The sequence below is a fragment of the Salpingoeca rosetta genome, assembly GCF_000188695.1.
Source record: "Salpingoeca rosetta unplaced genomic scaffold supercont1.14, whole genome shotgun sequence".
Taxonomy (NCBI): Eukaryota; class Choanoflagellata; order Craspedida; family Salpingoecidae; genus Salpingoeca; species Salpingoeca rosetta.
The window spans coordinates 197,597-210,961 of NW_004754920.1; the positions used below are offsets into that span (position 1 = coordinate 197,597).

Genomic DNA, 13,365 nt, shown 5'->3' on the forward strand with positions numbered 1-13,365 from the left:
CGGATTTTGAACAATACTGGGGAATGTAACGTCTCTTCATTGCACACACACACACGAGCACACCTTGATCGAGCCAGATGGCCTTGAGCACGGCCTCCATGTCGTTGAGGGCTCGCTTCTCGCGCGTGCGGCGCAGTGCAAGCGTGCTGAACAGCCTGCTCAGGTCCTGGAACCCGTCTTCAGGATCAAGGGCCTCATAGGCACGGATGAGCCGCTCAAAGTATGGCGGTTCGAGCGCCTTGGGTCCAACCCAGCACGTCATCCCAATCGTGTGCACCACTTTCTTCAGGTACTGGAACAGCTCAAACCTGCCCTCTGCTCCAAGCTCCCGCAGCCGCTGCTGCACGGCCACGTTTGCATATGTCACGTACTTGGACATGAGTTTTGGTTTCAGGCCGTGATGGAACTTGCGCAGGTCATTCTCGCTCAGGATCTGAGGGTCGAGAGCGAATGATTGAGTGAGCAAGTGAGCAAGTAAGAAAGAGATTGAGTATGTGTGTGTGTGTGTTTGATGAGTTTGGAGGCCTTTCACCCATGTATGAGTGTGTTGTGCATGTCAGCTGATTCTTCAGCACTAATCATGTAAACACAAGCCCGTGCATGTACGAAAGCAGTGTTTGTCCTCGCGCATATCGAATCGTACTTCCTGCGGCAGTTTGAGGCCGAGGAGGCCCTTTGTGGCTTCTGTGAAGCTCGCGTCTCGTTCCCGAAACCCATACAAGCTCTGCAGCCCTGAAGGGGGTCGCGTAGTCCAAGCAAGCACCCACCACACGTGTGTGTGAGCGCGATGACACAAATCACAGTCTTGTCCAGCGGATACTTGGAGCAGCTAAGCGCAACCTGGCTCAGGCACAAACAACCAAAGAGAGCGCAACTACCTTCAGGGCTGAACGTGAAGAGGAACCGCACCCCGAACATGAGTACGACGAACGTGTCACCATGCTGCGCTCTCATGTCTTCGAGATACTTTGTTGGGTTCTTGATGAAAGACAGGCCGCATCTGTGGCACCAAGCAAGCAGGGTGCGTCAGTTGGGGTACAGTGAAACTGAGCGGCAGCCTCTGACTTGCAGTGAATACGAGACACCCCCAACACACACACACACACGCACACACACACACACACACACACACACATTTATCTCACTCACACACACACACACACACAGAGTGATCACACACTTACAACACGGCCATACATGCACACACGGCCACACACACACACACGCACACACACACACGCAGTTATCTCACTCACACAATTATCACACGCACACACACGTATAACACGCACGCACCCAATCCATGGGATGATGCCTCGTTCAATGTGTACACTGTGGCTTGCTGTCGCTTGCTTGTTCGTCCCGTCATCAGTGGCATCGGCAGTGCCATCGTCGGCTGGAGCAACCTGGATGCCGAGGCTGTGGACGTTGTGCCACAGCACCGCTGCCGCAGCCACAGCCGCAGTCAATCCACAAGCAGCCAGCAGCGCCATCACTCCATCGTGCCCTGTCGCCATCTCCCCTCCCACAGCTTCCACCACGCCACAAAGTCCGCCCGCAACCACCAGCACCATCAGCACCATCATCATCATCATCATCATCATCACAGTTCGCATCATCCATCAACCAAGTGTCCTCCCTCTGCTGCGTTTTGTGGTGCCGGCGACAGTCAGTGACCATCTGCGACCTGTGTTGTGCACGATGGATGTGCTGCACCGACATGCGCTGATGCGGGGCCTGCTGCCTTGCGAACCGTGGAAGCGGCGGCTGGCACAGCTGGCGGAGACGCAGGTGGAGCTGCAGAACGCACACATCCTCGTGCACCGACCGGAGAACAAGAAGATTGCCTTCCTGGATATTGACCGCGCAGAAAACAGGTACTTGCTCTCTGCTGGCACCTCCAAACACATCCGCATCCACGACCTGGAGCCCGTGCGGCGCCAAAGCTTGGGTATGGACGTGCCCACCCCGTGCGATGACTACGGCGACGGCGCTTCTCAAAGCTCAACGCGCAGCCGTCGCGGTCGAGGTGGCACCGGTGCAAGCATCGGTGATGGTGCTGAACATGATGATGATGATGATGATGATGATGATGATGATGATGATGCGGCAAACGATAGCTTTGATGACAGTGCGAGCATGGAGTGGGTCGCCGACATGATTCCCACACCGCGCACACCACCATCACCGACGCTGACAGACCAAGCAGAGCCCCGACCTATGATCAGCTACGGCGGTGCCAACCTGGCGCAGCGGCTGCGGGAGGAGGACCGTGCAACCCGCCGGCGCAACCGAGCCCTCGCATGCCGCGTGCCCGAGGTGGCCTTCATCTCCGCCGGGAGGGAGGGCGCGCACACGGGCGGCATCGGAACCGTGCAGTGGTATCCCCAGGACAGCGGCATGTTCACCTCAAGCGCACGGGACGGAAACCTCAAGTGCTGGGACACAAACGAGCTTGCCGTCATTGAGGAGTTCACGGGCTTCCAGACCCTGCGTCACCACGCGCAGTCGCCCGTTGCCAGCGGCCACGAGCTCATCGCCCTCGCCACGGGCCCCGCCGTCGTGCTGTGCGACCTACGCACGGGCATGCGCACGCACTCGCTCTCCATCCACCAGAAGGCGTCCACGTGCGTGTGCTGGTCGCCCACCAGCGAACACCTCCTTGTGTCCGGCACCATCGACGGGCAGGTGCTGGTGTGGGACGTGCGACGAGCAAAGCCGTGCCTCAGCGTGCTGGATGCACGTAACAACGTGCAGGCAACAGCGCGCATGCGGCGTGCACACCACGGCGCTGTTGCATTTGCCGCCTTCACGCCAGACGGCGAGCACATAATCACGTGTGGGGAGTCGCGACGCAAGTGGGACATGCGCACATTCAGGAACACGCTCGTGCACTTCACCAAGGACCACAGCACCTCTGCACGGTCCTGCGCCATCACCAACGCCCACGGCCGCACGCTCATGTACTCTGCCGCCACAGACCACACGGGCCTGCTTGTGCACGACCTTGAGACGGGCCAGGCCACGACCACGCTCCTGGGCCACTTTGCAGCCGTCAGCGCAGTCACAGCCACGCGCACGCACGGGCAACCCCCAATCATCGTGTCGGCATCTGCGATTGGCAGTCTGGCGCTGTGGAAGGCGCCGCGGGTCATCACGCACCCAACACCAGATATGACGCGCCATCTCGCTGCGTCGATGCGGGACATGGACAGGCGGTTTCCGCTGCCTGTGCGCTTGTCGTTGGAGGCGCCTGCACTGCACCGATTACAGCGGGGAGTTCGGCCCGCAGGGGACATTATCTGGTCGTCCATCACACCATCCTCAGCCCTCCACAAAAAAGTAGTAGAAGAAGAAGAAGAAGAACAACAACAACAACAACAACAACAAGAACAACAACAGCGACAACAACAACAACAACAACAACAACAACAACAGCGACAACAACAACAACAACAACAACAACAACAACAACAACAACAACAACAACAACAACAACAACAACAACAACAACAACAACAACAACAACAACAACAACAACCGAGTGATTCGGAGCTCGCGTGGGCGCGTGCTGGGGATGAACCACCAGCGAAACTGGCACGCGTCACCACAGCACCGTCAGCAGCGGCCACAACGACGGCAGCTGCAACAGCGGCAACGCAGCCCGCCCCACGAGTGTCGGGAGCGAGCACATCTGCACCTCCGGCTGATGATGTCATTGACGACGAAGACGACTGGTCTTCCGACGAGGAAGATGAAGAGAATGCGTAACATCGCCGCTGTCACACACACACACACACACACACACACACACACACACACACACACACACACACACACACACACACACACGCCGCTATGTATTAAGTTAAACACATCCTCCTCCCCCAGTTGCTACATTACAGAACTCACTCCTTCCTTCTCCAAAACTTGTTTGCTTTCTTGCCCCTGTCTCTCATTAACGCTTCATTTGAGGTGGCGTATAAGCGCACAACAGCACGTTTCTGGAACAAAATGACAAACAATGAATGAACACTCGCTTCGCCTTTGCTTTCTGGTCAATCAATGAAAACACAAACCACATGGACATAACACAAAGAAGGAAACACAAACAAACACGTACTACGATACACACGCTCAGTGATAAGAACACACAAGGCACACACACATGGGTGCACGCGTGTCCCCCCCCCACCACCACCACCACATCCGCCTTCTTCGAAACGCACGCATTCGACGATGCACGTGCACCACATGTCCACGGCCCAGCTACTGCTGGTTGCACTGGTCCGCGACGGCTGCCTCTTGCTGGCCCGGTTTACGCCTCTGCGCCTTCGCCCGCTCATACAGTGCACGCGAGGGAGAGATCACAGACTCATTTAGCGACAGCTTCACCGCACCCTTGCTGTTGCCACTGCTGTTGCCGTTCTCCTGGTTTTCAGCATCAGGGTCCTCGCGCATGGTGCCAGAGCCCTTCTTCTGCTTCTCCCGAGTCGCAGCCTTCTTGCTCGCAGCAACAGCATCACCCACAGCATCATTGCCAACACCGTCATTGCCACCGACTCGCTGGTTGCGCTCTTGCAAGCCACCACAAGCGCTGCGCCCAACCTTGCTGCGCTTACTCAGCGGCTGTGCTCGGTCCTGATCCTCTCGTCCCGCGTCCTCACGCTCGTTGTCAACACCAGCAGCATCTTCATCGCCACAGCTCTCCTCCTTCACGCTCGCCATCTTTGCGATGGCTCCGCGCCGGGTCGAGCGAGCCCGCAGCCCCTTTGGCTCCGGTGTGCTTGTCATCATGCCAGCAAACTCAGAGCCGCCATCCGCCGCGGTGCCCTTGATGGTGCTGGCCACGCTCACGGAGAGCGGGTTGGCGTTGTTGCTCACGCCAAGACCCATCGGCATGGACATGGAGGCAGAGGCAGACGTGGGCAGCGACGGCAGGGCAGACACCTCCGCAGCGTGCCCGAGCTTGGTAAGCTGCTGCGCAAGCCGCTTGCACTCCGTTTGCTTCTGCTCAAGCTGCCTCACAAGCCGCTTGTTCTTTTCCTTCAGCTCGTAGTTGGCAGACTGGCCAACCTGCCCCGGCGCATCGCTCTCTCCGGCCACGCTGCCCTGCTCCTTCAACTTGTCCTGCAGCTGGTCGTTGTACGCCTGCATCGTGTCCACCTTCAATCGAAGCTTCTGCAGCTCACGCTGCTTCTCCCCCAACGCGGCCTTGGTCTGCTCAAGCTCGCTACCAACACCCTCGCTGGCCTTTGTCATCGCAGCGAGCTCCTGCTGCAGCGTTTCCACCTTTGCGCCAAGACCGGACGCGGAGTCCGCCTCCTGTTGCAGGCGCTCCACGTGTGCCTTCAACTCCTCCGCCTGTCGCTGCCAGTAGTCGTCGCAGTTGGCCGCAGCCGTCAGCTTCTTGAGCTTGCGGCTTGCCCGCTGCCAGTCCTTGCGCAGCGTTGCACACGACTCCTCAGCCTTGGTCTTGCTCGACTCAAGCTCAGCCACCCGCTGCTCTGCGCTCTCCTTCGCAGCAACCGCGCTTGCCAACTTACGCTGCAATGCCTCCACATCACCAGCGTGCGCCTGCTGCTGCTCGTTCGCCTTGGTTTCCATGTCTCGCACGGCAGCGCACAGCTTGTCCACCTGCGCCTGCAGCTCTTGGCTTTGTGCACGCGCGTGCTCAAGCTCCACCTCCATCTCCAGGCGCGCGTCACGCGCAGTGTCCAGCAAGCGAACTTGGTCCTGCACCTGAGTGCGAAGATGCTTTGCCTCCTTGCTCAGGGCAGTGCGCTCCGCTTCCAGCTGCTGCACGCGTGTGGACTTGTCCTCCTGTGCACGGGCAAGCGCCGCCTGTGCCTCTTGCTCGCTCGCGGCTGCACGCGCACGCACGCGTGCGCACTGTTCCTCAAGCGCCTTGCAGCGCTGCAGGGCGTCCTCCTTCTCCAGTGACATAGTTGTCAGCTCGCTGGACAGCGATTCCACAGACGCCTGCAGCTGCGACACGCTTGCAGCGGCAGCTGCGTGCTCCTGTTGCAGCTTCTCAAGCTGCGATACAGCCTCGTTGTCCTTGGTTGCCATAGCCTTGCGCAGCTCGGTGCACTCTTCCTGCACGCGCTGCAGCTCTTGCCTGGCGCTGACAACCTCCTGCTCCGTGGCGGTTGTCGTTGCTGCTGCCTCACTCTGCAGCGCATGCGCAACAGCCTCTGCTTCCGCCAGTTTGCTAGCCATGGTCGTCAGCTCGGCTTCCAGCCGAGAAACTTCCTCGCGGGCGTGCTGGGCTGCCTGGCTCTGCTGTGTCAGTGCCACCTGGCACTTCTCTACGCCTTCCTCATGCTGACGCGCAGCCGCAGCAACGTCCTGTTTCAGTTGCTCGCGCACAGCGCACAGCGCTTGCACGTCCTGCCGCACTGTGGCAAGCGCTGTGGCAAGCTGCGTGCACTTGGCAGTGGCGGCTTCCCTTGCCTCGACCAGGTGTGCACGCTCATCTGCGAATGATGTCTCTTGCTGCTCGAGTGACTGCTCAAGGTCAGTAACCCGTTGCTTCAGAACCGTGCACTCCTTCTCCAGCTCCTGAAGGGAAGCGAGGTCTGTAACTGCTGTCTCTGACGTCTCCTCGCCGCTCTCAGCCGTGGCAGCATCGGTGTCCTCTTCCATTTTCACGGGTGTTGAAGATGCAGTTGCAGCCGTCGCATCGCCTTGCTTGTGCTCGTTCTCCGCTTCTTCTGCATTCGCCTCATCTTCGGCCTTTGTCTCGCCAGCCACAGCATCATTATCATTACCTGAGGTTTCATGGCCGGCACCATCAGCGTCACCATCACCATCAGCTGTGTTCATCATGGAGGCAAGCGCCTGTTCGCGCTGCGCGTGCGCCTCCTCAACCTCTTGCTGCATTGTTTCCAGCTGAGACAGCAGGCGCTCGTTCACTGTCTCCAGCTCCTCGACGTAGCTGGCCATCTCCGTGTTTTCTTCCTCGAGCGTGGTCAGGCGCTCCGATGTCGCCTTTGCTTCCGCCAGCAGCGTTGTTGCCTCGTCCCCTGCGGTTTGCAGCTGCTCAACACGTGCCGCAAGCTCTGCTTTTGCTGTTGTGGCCTGCGCGTGCTCGGAGCGCAGTTCTGCCAGCTGCGATTCCAGCGCGGAGACGGCCGACTTGTGGACGTCCTCCGCTTGGTGCAGCGCACTCTGTGCCGCATCACGTTGCTCTTCCGCGCCCTTGAGCGCCTCAGACACACGCGCGGCCTCTGCCTCCAGCTCGGCAATGCGTTCCTGGGACACGGTCACCTGCTCTGTGGCGGCCTGCAGCTGTGCGTTCAGGTTCGCCTGAGCGTCCTGCAGCGCCGTGTGCGCCGCCGTCAGCTCCTCAAAGCGGGTGCTCAGCGCGTGCGTGTGGTTGCGGTCCTTTGGTGACGCCAATGCAGGCGAGGCGTTCGCGTGGTCCATCGACACGGTTGTTGTCGTGGTGTTGGGTGTGGAGGTCACAGATTCGCTGTGCCCCTTACTGCTGCTGTTGTTGTTCATTGTAAGCGGCGTGGAGGGTGCAGGTGTGCTTGGTGACAGCAGGGCTGCCATGCGCGGCTTGTTGGTTGTCTCACGCACAGGGGTCGCAGCCGCACTGCTGCTACCGGCTGCGCACGCGCTGCCTTCATTGTCATCGTCGCCTCCTTTGCCCTTCTTGCGGTGCTGCTTGTTCTTGCGGCGAATCGGCGTCATGAGCTTGCTCACCAGCGAGCGGAAGCCAGACTTGGGCTGGGCAAGTGTTGTTGGGCTTGTCAGCTCGCCGCGACCACCCAGCTTCTTCTTGCGCTTGCGGCGGCCAAAGCGCCTTGAATCGCCCTTCCGCTTTGGTGACTCGTCATCGTCATCAGCATTGTCGTTGTCGCCGTCGTCGTCATGGCTGCTGCTGCTGCTGCTGTTGTTGTTGTTGTTCGTGGTCTCTGCAGTGATAGCGGTGTTGCCAGCTTGCTTGACATCACCATCACTGTTGCTGCTGATGTTACTGCTGCTGGTGCAAGTTGCATCTGCGTCTGTGCGTGCGTTGCTGCAGTCATCACCCGCGCTGTCACCCGAACAAGCCACTGCATCTTGCTCCATGCGTGTTGCTTGTGCCGCTGTGGCCTCCTTGAGCTGGTGCTGTAGTGCGCACAGGGACTGCTGCAGCTGGCGTGTGCGCGCCTTCATCACGGTGTACTCATACGAGAGGGCGTCACGCTCCGCCTCCATCTCCATGAGCTCCGCACGCATGTCTGCCACTTCCTCCTGCAGCGCCTGCACGGCTTCGTCGTGGGCTGCCGTCGCGCTGTCAAGCTCTGCTTGAAGGGCAGCAACCTTTGCATGTGCTGTTTCCTTCTCCTCTGCAGCCACCACCAGCTTCTCCTTGGCGGCGTCCAGGTCGCTGCGCAGTTGTTGCATGTGCGCGTCGTGCTCTGCGTGGGCTGAGGACAGCTCCTGCTGAAGGGTAGCAGCCTGCTTCTCCCACTCTGCCTTGGCCTCGGTCAGAACACGCTCGTGCTCCTCAACAGACAGGGTGGCCTTGTCCTCCTGGCTCTGGGTCTGGCTCTCGCTCGCCATCACCAGGGCCTCAACTTCCGTCTGCATGGCGTCCAGCTTGGCCGTCTCCTCTCGCAGCTGCTGCTGATGCGCTTCCATCAACTGCTGCACACGGCGGTCGTGGTCGGCGGACAGCTCCTGCTGCTGTGCAATGTAGAAGGCCTCCAGCTCGGCCCGAACTTCATCCTTCATTTCCTCACGCACGGCCTCAACGTTGACGGCAGCAGGCGTGTCTGCAGCGGCTGTCTCTTCTGCGTCTTCTTCTTCTTGTTGCTGCGCACGTTGCTTCTGCTGTTCCACTTGCAGGGCTTCGAGCTCTTGTTGCTGTTGCTGAAGCTTCGCGTCGACCTCAGCGTGCTCCTGCTGAGCGTCAACGAGCTGCGTCTGCAGCTGCTGCACATACGCCTCCAGGCTCTCGTGCTCCTCTGCCGAGCGGGCCGCAGCGGCTGCGGCATCTTGCTTCTGCTGCGCAATATCGCTCAGCAGCGTCTGTGATTGCTCCTTGCTGGCTGCAAGCTCCTTCTGCATTGCCTCGACGGCCTCCACCACAGCTGCAACCATGTCCTGCGTGGACAGCTGAGCAGCGGAAGTGGCTTGAGAGGCATCACCATCCCCGTGAGTGGTTGTCGTGGCTGATGGCGACGGGGTGGCATTGAGCATGTTGTGCAGCTTACGAATCGCAGCTGTCATGGTCTCCAACTGCTGTTGCATCTCACGCTCCATGCCACGCCTCTTTTCCTCTTCTTCTTCTTCTTCCGTCTTCATCCTCGCCTTCTCAGCGGCAGCATCGCCATCGGTGTCACTATCGTCACCGCCACGCTGAGTGGTGAGCTCAGACATCATCTCGTTCAACTTGCGCGTCTGCGAGGCCAACTTGACCTCAAGTTCACACAGAGCATCCTCCTTCTCCTGGCGCTCGCGCAACGCTTGCTGTGCCTCGTTCCTGGCCGCATCCATCTCCGCCTGCAGCTCACGCGTTGCCTCCTCCTTGGCAGCTGTGCGTGTCTGCACAACTTCGGCTTCAAGCTCAGCAATACGCGCGTCCTTCTCAGCGACCGTCTTCGCCAGTGTCTCGTGCTCCGTGTCAGCAGCGCTCAGCTTCTCCTGCTGTGCGGCGAGCTGTGTTGCTTGCTCGTCAATGCGCGCCTGCAGTGCCGTCACCTCCTGCTTGAGAGCAGCCGTTGCTGCCTGCTCTTGGTCGCATGTCTCGCGCAAAATATCCAGTTCTTCCTGGAGGAACCCCGTGTTCTCGCGCGCTTCCTTCAGCTCCGTTTCAAAGTGCTGTTGCTGCTCAACAATGCGGCCCTCCAGTGCCTCCACGTGCGCGTGCTGGCTCGCCAGCGTGTCGTGCAGAGACTTGAGCTCCGCCTGCCATCGCGCCACCTCCTCGTCGTCGTGCTGCGTGCTTACTCCCGTGGCTGCCTGCTGTTGGTGTGCCGCCTGCGCTTCAGCAAGCTTCGCCTCAGCAGTGTCAAGCGCCTCCCGCATACTCTCAAGCTCGCGCTGCTTCTCGATCAAATCCGTCTGCAGCCGCTGCGCCTTTGCCTTGAAGATATCTGCGCGTGTGGCCACGGGGCGTGCGCTGTCGTGGTCGTCGGCAACGGGGGCGTCTTCCGGGATGGACTGCATCCCGCCAACACCAACGTTGCCACCAATGCTGCTGCTGCCGCAGCTACCGCCGTGAACACCGGCGCTAAGGAGGCCATTCATCAGCTCCAGGTTTGCTGCTGAGGAGGCGAGTGAGCGGCGGGCGCGGGCCTTGCGCTTGAACGTGGCCATGGTGTCCTTGGCCGTCTTCAGCCGTGGGACGCCGTTGCCAAACAGGGAGCGCTTGCGTCGTGCACCTGCACCACTGCCGCTTGCTGTTGAAGTATCACCTGGGTATTCAGTGGCCGGCTGTGCAGTGTCAGTGCCACTGGTGGTGGTGGTGGTGGTGGTGTTTGTGCCGTCAGCACTGTCATTGTTGCTGTCGGCTGCGTGGTTGCGCGCGCCTTTAAACTGCGACAGGGCGGAGGCCTGCTCCTCGTTGCTCGCCTCCAGAAACATGGACCGCTGGCGTGGGCGTGTTGATGATGATGACGAGCTTGTTGCTGCTTTGGATGGCGAGAAGAGGAGACCAAGCGACCGCTTCGCCACGCTGTCCTCGCTCAGGCCAGGGCACCATGTCTTGCGACGGTTACGGCGCGTCTTGATCTGCTTTGCTGCGGCTGGCGGTGGGCCAACGAGCGCATGCACGGTGTTTGATGTGAGAATGACACGCTTGAGACGGTCGAGCTGTGCGGCCTGGCGCTGCGAGGCGACGTCACGCTGCTTCAACGCTTCTTCAAGCGACTGCTTCTCGGACTTGAGGGCCTGCAGCTCCGAGCCATCTTCAAGCAGTTGGTTGCGCTTCTTGAGCTGGTTGATTTCCCGCTTCATCTTGCGCAGCATGGCAGCGTCGTCGTACACCTCGTTCACCACCACGTTGTTCTTGATGGTCTTGGCGCGGCTGGCAAATTTGAGCGTGCTGATGCTCTCGTCCACGTGCAGGCTGGCGGGCGTGATGGTGCAGATGATAGCGGTTCGGGCGTTGCCGCCAAGCGAGTTCTGCAGAATGCGCGTGAGCTTTGAGTCGCGATAGGGGATATGGCCCGTCTCGCTCGTCACGCCATCGGACAGCTTGGCAATGACCGTGCCCAGCGTGAGCAGCGACTTGTTGATGTGTGCGCCCTCCTTCAGGCGTTGACCTTCTGCGCCCGTCAGCGACACGCGCTCTGAGCCAGCAAGGTCGACCAGGTTGAGGTGGGCAACGCGCACGGCGCCGTTGCCGTCCATGGATTGGCGGTCCTGTTCGCCGGATGACTCAGATGAGGCAGGCGTGCACTCGCGGCTCTCGACGACAATGCGGAAGATGGTGTGGGAGCGGGAGCTGCGGTCGTTCATGCGCGTGCTGCCGGTCTTCCTATTCTTCTGCCCAATCTGCATGTGGCGCAAGATTTCCTCTGGGGAGCACACCACCTCCTCCGTCAGCCCGCCAACGTAGATGTCGCCCTCGCTCGTCTCGTGCACCTTCAGATTGTTGTTCTCCGGTGCCAGCAGGTCCGCAATGACCTTAAGCAAGGAAAATTGGGGGGGGGGGACGACGAATGTGTGAGTACAGTGTTTGTGTGTGTGTGTGGGGGTGGGGGGGGGTGGCATGGTGCGCGCGCGCGCGCGCGTGTGTGTGTGTGTGTGTGTGTGTGTGTGTGTGTGTGTGTGTGTGTGTGTGTGTGTGTGTGTGTGTGTGTGTGTTTGGTGATGGAAAGAAAATGGTGACAGGACCCAAGCAAATGGCGGCATGAGCAACATGGCCGCTCTCTTGACATGAGACGGCGCTTCGCACAATATGCAGCAACATCACACCTCGTTGTAGATTTCCATGAAGGAGACGCGGAGCAGGAACTCGCGATCTGGTGTCTGCAAGGGTGTCAAAACAAAGCAGATAACAGCAAAGCAGAACAACAGCAACAACGCGTGGATATGTTGAGTCAAACAGTTGACATTTGTGTATTTCGACACACAACGTACGTGTCACTGTTGCATCACACGCAGACAACTTTGGACACGCACACACACACACGCGCGTGCGCACACACACACAAGTACACACCTTCTCGATGCTGTTGAAGATGTCTTGAATGGAAAGAGGGATGATGCCTTCCTCTGTGGGTTCGCCCATCATGGTGTGCGTCTTACCAGACGAGGTCTGCCCATACGCGAAGATGGTGCCTGCAGTGTTCATTGGTGGATCAGCGCAGCCAGTCGTGAGTTGAATTGTGGATCGAGCGGGCTTGGTGCGGGTGAATATGTGTATACGTATGTGTGTGTGTGTGTGTGTGTGTGTGTGTGTTCACGCGTGTATGTTTTCATGTGTGTGTGTATCTGGGGGGTGTGCCCATGAGTCGTTGATGAGCCATGCACGCGTGCGCTGGTGGATGTGCGTCGGTGTGAACAAGCACGAAAGGCCGATGTGTTGGGTGTGCGTACCGTGCATGCCTGCCATCGTGGCGTCGACAATCGGGCGTGCGGATTTTTCATACACCATCTTGGTCCTTGAATCCATGTTGAACACATTGTCTGCGGTGCGGCAAACAGGGTTCATGTGTTGTGGTGGGGTGTGGGTGTGAGGTGGGAGTGTCGAGTGAGCAACGAGGTTGCAAACAATGTTGAAAAAGCTTTCGGTGTGTGTATGAATGAGTAAAAGGAGGGTACCACGTGCTCATGGTGTTGCTGAGTCCTTTCACTCATTCCGTCCTTCCCGTCGCTCCGAGTTGACGTACCAAACACGTATCGCGGCGCTTGCGGTGGTCGGTTGCATTGTGTGATTGAGTTCTGGTCGACATCCCAGGAGACGTGTGCATTGGACTGCGCCTCTCTGCCAAGCGGATGAGTCAAAGGTGTATGCAAGAAAGAATGTGAATGAATGAGTGGGGTCCAGTTGTTGTGAGTGCACGAGTGCTGACAACAGGCGTGAGATGGCATGGCTGTTGCACCCTGTGGTGTTGTTTTGTTCTTGCACGTACCTGTCGTTGAGAGGGCGCACACGGATGGAGACGCTCACAGACTCCATCCTCGTTCACTTTGCTTGCTCAGTGTGCGTGTGTGTGTTGTGGATGTGTGTGTGTGTGTGGTGTGTGTGTGTGTGTGTGTGTGTGTGTGTGTGTGTGTGTGTGTGTGTGTGTGTGTGTGTGTTGGGAGTGCGTGTGATAACCGAGAGTCGGGTGAAGAGGCACACTTTTCTAAATTCAGGTAACGTCTAAATGTGGTTTCGCCATATCATAAGGAATTTTCCGGAGGCATTTTGTGCTT

General features: G+C 59.0%; 3 protein-coding genes across 3 annotated transcripts in view; 1 reads left to right on the top strand and 2 right to left on the bottom strand.

The window, feature by feature from the left end:
* Nucleotides 1-1,699, bottom strand: part of PTSG_06155 (uncharacterized protein) — a 3,203-nt gene extending 1,504 nt beyond the window's left edge. Inside the window, exons 1-4 of the mRNA XM_004992990.1 lie at nt 1,297-1,699; nt 879-1,000; nt 644-732; nt 64-433 (exon numbers count right to left, since the gene is read on the bottom strand). Coding sequence (XP_004993047.1) covers nt 64-433; nt 644-732; nt 879-1,000; nt 1,297-1,619 — 904 coding nt within the window. The 5' untranslated portion in view covers nt 1,620-1,699. The remainder of the gene's footprint in view (nt 1-63; nt 434-643; nt 733-878; nt 1,001-1,296) is intronic.
* A 2-nt stretch (nt 1,700-1,701) lies between these two features.
* PTSG_06156 (Ercc8 protein) lies at nt 1,702-3,710 on the top strand (the record flags this gene model as incomplete). Its single annotated transcript, XM_004992991.1, has 3 exons — nt 1,702-2,029; nt 2,201-3,305; nt 3,590-3,710. 3 exons carry the CDS (start codon nt 1,702-1,704, stop codon nt 3,708-3,710), a joined length of 1,554 nt encoding a protein of 517 aa, XP_004993048.1.
* A 242-nt stretch (nt 3,711-3,952) lies between these two features.
* Nucleotides 3,953-13,126, bottom strand: PTSG_06157 (cenpe protein; the record flags this gene model as incomplete). Its single annotated transcript, XM_004992992.1, has 6 exons — nt 3,953-11,628; nt 11,920-11,973; nt 12,167-12,285; nt 12,544-12,633; nt 12,837-12,931; nt 13,080-13,126. The coding sequence occupies 6 exons, from the start codon at nt 13,124-13,126 to the stop codon at nt 4,270-4,272; spliced, it is 7,764 nt and encodes a 2,587-aa protein (XP_004993049.1). The 3' UTR covers nt 3,953-4,269.
* Nucleotides 13,127-13,365: the final 239 nt, after the last annotated feature.